At 42.3% G+C, this 6368-nt stretch overlaps 1 protein-coding gene across 1 annotated transcript; it reads left to right on the top strand.

Annotated features, from left to right (window-relative positions):
- The first annotated feature begins 2090 nt into the window (after positions 1-2090).
- SRP14 (signal recognition particle 14) lies at positions 2091-5262 on the top strand. The gene is made up of 5 exons (XM_032208605.1): positions 2091-2216; positions 3031-3103; positions 4047-4159; positions 4774-4806; positions 4982-5262. The coding sequence occupies exons 1-5, from the start codon at positions 2193-2195 to the stop codon at positions 5069-5071; spliced, it is 333 nt and encodes a 110-aa protein (XP_032064496.1). The 5' UTR covers positions 2091-2192; the 3' UTR covers positions 5072-5262.
- The last annotated feature ends 1106 nt before the right edge of the window (positions 5263-6368 follow it).

The following is a 6368-nucleotide window of genomic DNA, read 5'->3' on the forward strand; positions in this document are numbered from 1 at the left end:
TCATTTCCTCCAAGCAGAGGTGGGTTACGTCCAGTATGCCCCGGTAAAGGCGTACCAGTGCCTGCATTCCAGTATGGTACTCCAGAGGGCTCACCTGCCCGCCTGCTCTCCTTACCTGTATTTGACCCAACAGGGCCATTTGTGCACACACACGGAGTGTACAGCGCCTGCGCAATGCTCCGCTGAGCAGCTGGAGCATTGCGGGCGGAGGATGCGCATGTACATGCTGCACACGTGCCCATGGTGGATGCCTGGCCCCGTTGCAGCGTACCGGTTGCAATGGGTTCCGGAACCTACCACTGCCTCCAAGGTCCTTCAAAGCTACAGCTTGATGACTTTCTCAGCAACTTTTCCTAATAAAGTAAGTAGCAGGCCTGCAGTTACATCCCTTTTAGGATCCTTGGCTTACCACAGTCTCTCTTATTTCATTAAGCTGTTTCATTAGTGTAGTAGTGGAGAGGGAGGAATAGAAAGGAGTAGAATTGTGGAATGTGTTGTTGTCATTCTTTTTTAGAAGTCCAAGGTCATCTTTTGCCTCCACACCTCTGCACCTGATCAGAACCAGCTGGGTGGAGATGCCAGAGTGGAAAAAGAAGATTGGACCATGTGATGGATTTGTGGGTGTGGGGACAAGATCATGAACTTTCAACTGGGTGGGAATCCGATGTAACTTCCAGAATTGGGATTCCACAGATGGTTGCCAACATGTCTGTCTTATTAAATTGGAACTTTAAGGATAGCTCTGCCTTGGACTCTGATTTAATTCTGCATGTTATTTGGAACGCTGACAGTAAGATTGGAGAATGGACAGAAATCATCCAGTTCTGTGGATCCACCAATGGCTTCCCAAGAAATGGGTAGGCTTTAATCTTCCATTAAAGATAATGGAATCCCTCCATCCAAAGATGCATTCGCCATCAAGTGGAACCAACCACATATCATCTCCCAAGACACATTAACCCAGTAGAAGATACATGGGCCTGTAACACGGGTGACTCTGGGACTCTTTTTGGTTCCTCAGTACTAACAGGCTCAAATTCCTCCCAATCAAGTTAGAGCTTGTCTGAATCAACTCCCTGAACCCACGTAACAAGTGCCCAACTCAGGCTAGATCTGAATGGCGTTATCTGACATATAGCATCCTTGCAGGTAATCCACTGGTTTCTTGTTATGCAGGAAAGACCAGATAACCTAAAGTAATGGATGACAGGATGCAGACATTGTTAGAACAGAAAAATACACTTTGCTACTCTTATGGCTATGAGATAATCCCTAATAAAGAGAGTCACTTTGATGTAGCAGTTACAGCATCAGGTTAGAAACTGGTAAATCATGAGTTCTAGTCCACCTTTGACATGAAGCCAGCAGGATGGCTACTGCGGCAGCCATATTCTTTAAACCTTAAGAAGAAGGCAGTAGCAAATCAACTTCTGAAAATCTTGCCAAGAAAAGTGCCGGGACTTGTCCAAGCAGTGGCCACGAATCCAGTGAATGGAAGGAACCAAAATAAATAAAATAAAATATTTAAAATAAAATCAATACCATAACAAAGTCTTTTATTAGGTTTCAATATCGCTCTTCACCATCCACCCGTTGATGGTAACTTTCCATAGTTGTCAAAATGTGGCGATTATGCACCATAACTAAGGATTTACTGGATCTGGATTGTCAAAATCTAACTGATAGCAAAGAGATACTAAAAAGAAGAAAAATTGTCACTATAATCTTGTGGCCCTACAGATTTTTTGGCAGCCAGTTTCAGCATCGAGGGATGGAAGGGTCAAAGCACTGCTGAATTTTCTATCAGAAACTCTTCTATATACCTCTACTAGGATTCTTCCCTTTTTAAAATGGATCGGAGCGCAGACTTCTCTCTGCTAAGCAAGTGCCACCCGACAGACTTCAGCCTCCAATGCGTGCGCAGCGGAAAAGCCCTCAAAAACCATCCCGATGGAGGGACGTCTTCGCGGCTGACCCACGCAAGCAACCTCCGATTCAGAGAACAGTTCTGAGTGCAATTCCGCCTGGAGCCCTGCAGGGGGCAGCAGAGAGAAAGAAAGGTAGGTTCTTTCTAGAGTTTCCATCTCTCGTATCCTCGCTACTTCCACTTCCTGGCCGGGTGTCCGTCCGTTCGTCGGCGGTTGGGAGTGGGCTACGTTTGCGTCAGCTGCCGGGAAGAAGCGCGCGGGGCGATGGTGTTGCTGGAGAGCGAGCAGGTACCGCGGCCTAACGCTCCGTCCCCGGGGGTGCCTATTAGGGAAGGGGCCGCTCTTTGAGTTCGCAAAGCCCGTTGCTGTGGGCGGAAATCCGACCTGACCCCTTTGCAGGGGTGGGTGGGGAGTGGAAGGTTGCTCTCCCGCAGTTCCTTGCTTTGTGGAGCAGAATAGGCAGTGGTGGGATGAGGGGGAAGATTAACAAAAAGAAGGTGGCAGTTCTAGGGGCCTTATCGCTCTTCTGCACCGGGTCTGCTCAAAATCTGTATTCGGACCCTAAGCAGCGCATAAAGCAATTGGACAGCCAGGGAGGGGTGCCCATCACTTCCCCCTTATAGTATTATGTCACTCTTGAAGGTTGTTAAACACCCCCCCCCCCCGCATTCGTTTGCATGTGGGCCGCTTAATGCACTGTGAATGCCAGACGCTCCAATCCATGGCGTCAGTTCTTTGCTACATGCCACTTCGTTTTCTGGCGGCACCTGATTTGGCAACTGTCAACGTACTTGTTGAATACTCCTTGCCATGGCAAATTAATGATTACATATGGCTCATTTGAAGTAGTTTACACTACATTGCATCTTAAGAGTATTGGCTCTGATTAACGAGGTCTAGTAAGTTAGAATCTCTGATGGGGGAGTAAAGAACAATGAAAGGTGTAGTTTCAGTGCATATCTAATTCCATGAACAGATTATAATGCTATGGTTTAATGGTCAAGGGCAGCGTTTTCAATATTGGGTGCAACTAATTGTTCACTAGCTTGAGAAAGAAAAATTCAAAATTTGTAACAATTAGATGTTTTGTTTGTTTTTGCAGTTCTTGACAGAGCTAACCAGGCTTTTTCAGAAATGCAGGACCACAGGCAGTGTCTATATAACGTTAAAGAAATGTAAGTATTACATTCCTGTTTGTCTCACATTGGTTTATCAATATTTTCTCATAACAAATCACATGAAGATTCTGCCCTGCTTAGTAGTGGAACTGCAGTTCAGTTAGTAAATGGATAAGAAGCAACTTCAGTAATCTCAGTAATAATATAGGAGTTGATTACTTCAAACTTAATCTTATGGAAACAACCTGATTTAGACCTGTACTGAGTCAGGGGTGTTTAATGCTTCTTAAGCATAGTTTTTCTTAATTTGAATATTTTCTGCTTGTTGGTTAGAAACGTCCAACTTTTTCCTGAGAGTTTTGACAGAGCTAGGTGATGGTGTGCACCCGTCATTGATAATAGCCTTTAGCTGGGGAATTCTGAGTAGGACTCCACACAAGTTGCTATAATGGAGGAACACTGAATAGTGAGTGGGAGAAAAGAGGAACAATAATGGAGGTTTCTGTACTTCTAAGGTATATTGCCTCCAATTCACCTAGTATTTGGGTGACCAAAAAAAGCAGGCCAATTTTGACACCCCTCCCCCTCACTTGAATCCTAAACATTATGAAAAGATAATAAATTTTCTAAGAAAAATGTTATTTTTAGTCTTGTAGTATGGGAGGAAAAATGTTTGCTTCCAAATGAGCAATCTGTAATGGTATTGCCACAACTGGGAAGTGAGTTGGTGGGTCCTTTTAAGAATTAAAGAACAGCTTCACATGTGCTTAATATTTTGCAACCTTATTATTGTGCCCAGTTTAATATAAAAACCAGCATTCTTAACAAAATTATTTCCTTCCAATCTACACTTTTAGATTTCTAATATATGAAGCAGAATTAAAAAATGAAGAAATGTATTTTATTAAAACATTATCTTGCCATCTTTGGATGTTATGTAATTTAACTGGCTAGTTTTGCTAAGTATGATATATAACTTTGATGCTTCTGTTTAATGTAGATGATGGTCGGACAAGACCAATTCCACGCAAGGGCCATCTTGAGAGTTTTGAGCCTGTAGACAACAAATGTCTTCTTAGAGCTACAGATGGGAAGAAAAAAATAAGCACAGTGGTAGGTGCTATTCTTGTATGAAAGGATGTTTTTTCACCATTGAATTTTTATTTAAGTGGGGGAGAAAGACCTTATATAAAATGGGTAATGAGGTTTTTTATGTATTTTAAGATACAGGCTGCCTTTTACCCTCAAGGTAGCTAATAACACTTTAAAATTAAATGTAGGCAATTACCAAAAATGGAGTAATCAAGTTCAAAGGAATTAAAAGGTCTAGAAATAGAAATGCTTTCAACACTTCCTAAAGCAGTATGAGCAGAGGATATAGTTTATTCAGTAGATTAACCTGTGGGGTACCTATCTTTAAGAGGCTTGGTTATTGACTAGTGAATTGTTCTTAATGAATAGTGATTAAGATCAATACAAAGAAAGTTGGGGTTCACTAGTTTTGTTAGGTGGGTTGGACTGAGAAAATATGACTTACCCATATGACTTTCTACCTAAAGGAAACCTAGTATTCACTTTCCTGGTTTTTAGCTCAGCACAACCAATGCACCAAAGCTAGTACATAATGTATCAATTCTTATCTGAATTTTGTGATCAGCAGAACCAGCTGTTTTTGAATATATTGGTTCATCATCCCATAATTCTATCATGAATTTGATTTCTTATAGGTGAGTTCAAGGGAAGTTAACAAATTCCAGATGGTAAGTGTATCTATTCATTTAGACGTCAATTTTTTAATCAAATAATTTTAATTTTACACTGAATGCATGACTAACTAAAACCCTATAGAAATGTGTAGCTGCTTTCTCTCAGCAAATATTAGCAGTTTCCTGAAACTTGGGTTTTTCTAAAAAATAATCTTGTTTTTGATTGCAGGCATATTCAAATTTGATTAGAGCCAATATGGATGGTTTAAAGAAGAAAGACAAGAAAAGCAAAAACAAGAAAAGTAAAGCAACACAATGATATAAAAAACATTTCTCCAAAGAATGGACCCATGTTTTAACCCACGTTTTTCTTTATGTAACCACTTACCTTTTGACTAGTAACTGAATTTACCAATTAGTAATTGAACAGTAAGCTACTTGTACAAACAGAGAATGCTCTCAGGATTGTGATACACAAAAATAAATATCTCTAATGCATAAATTTACGCACCTGATTTGTTTCATATCTTTGACTTCTTTCAATAAGTGAATTACTGGAATATCTTTACTCAGAAAAATAATTTTGATGTAACTAGTATCTGAATTTTTTTTTATAAGTAGAATGAAGGTTGAGAACGAATTTCAGTTCTGGCTTTGCTTTAATGTATTTCACTTGACCTTTAGTAAACTATATTTTCTCAGCAAGCAAAGTCAAGGATTGTTCTTGCCTAAAAGTTCAAGTTGAGGCAGGACTGACAAAAATTGTTAAATAGCCGATCAGGAAGAAGAAGGTTTCCTTCTTAGATACGCTTGTAAAACTTGTATTACAACTGGAAATAGATTGTCAATGCTTTATGGAACTGAGCTAAGGAGTATTTACTATGCTTGTACTGAGGCTACTGAGGCTTGACTTTTGGAAACCAATCCCCCACTGTAGGGAGGGGGAACCGATTAGTTGGTTCCGCCCCAGGCGCCTGATGGACCCTATGGGATTTCAGACGGCACTTGGAGAGATACCTGACTCCCTGGCCCACCGTCCAGCGGAGTCCTTGGTTGCTGCTTGGAATATAGCGGCGGCGGAGGCTCTAAACCGGATTGCGCCTTTACGGCCTCTCCGTGGCAGTGGATCCAGGAGGGCTCCTTGGTTCACCGAGGAACTCCGGGAGATGAAGCACCAAAAGAGACGCCTAGAGCAACGCTGGAGGGCTAGTAACTCCGAATCCGACCGAACAATTAAGAACCTTTATTAGGACTTATCTAGTAGCGATACGGGCGGCAAAATGTGCGCATTTTCCCGCTCTTATTGCATCCGCAGAATCTCGCCCAGCCGCCCTGTTTAGGATAGGTCGCTCCCTCTTGAAAGGGAGGGATGCGGACGAACCCTTACAGGGTAGAGCTGAGGAATTTGTTCAGTTTCTGTCGGATAAAATCGCTCGGATCCGGACGGACCTGGACTCCACTTGGACGGTACCAGCCGAGACTCCGGGGGAAGGTCCTGATCAGATTTTATGGAGCGAGTTTCTACTTGTCGCTCCTGAGGAAGTGGACAAAGCCATGGGAGCGGTGAGCGCCTCCACCTGTTTACTGGACCCGTGTCCCTCCTGGCTGGTCTCGAA

Source organism: Thamnophis elegans, chromosome 1 (genome assembly GCF_009769535.1).
Source record: "Thamnophis elegans isolate rThaEle1 chromosome 1, rThaEle1.pri, whole genome shotgun sequence".
Classification (NCBI taxonomy): domain Eukaryota; kingdom Metazoa; phylum Chordata; class Lepidosauria; order Squamata; family Colubridae; genus Thamnophis; species Thamnophis elegans.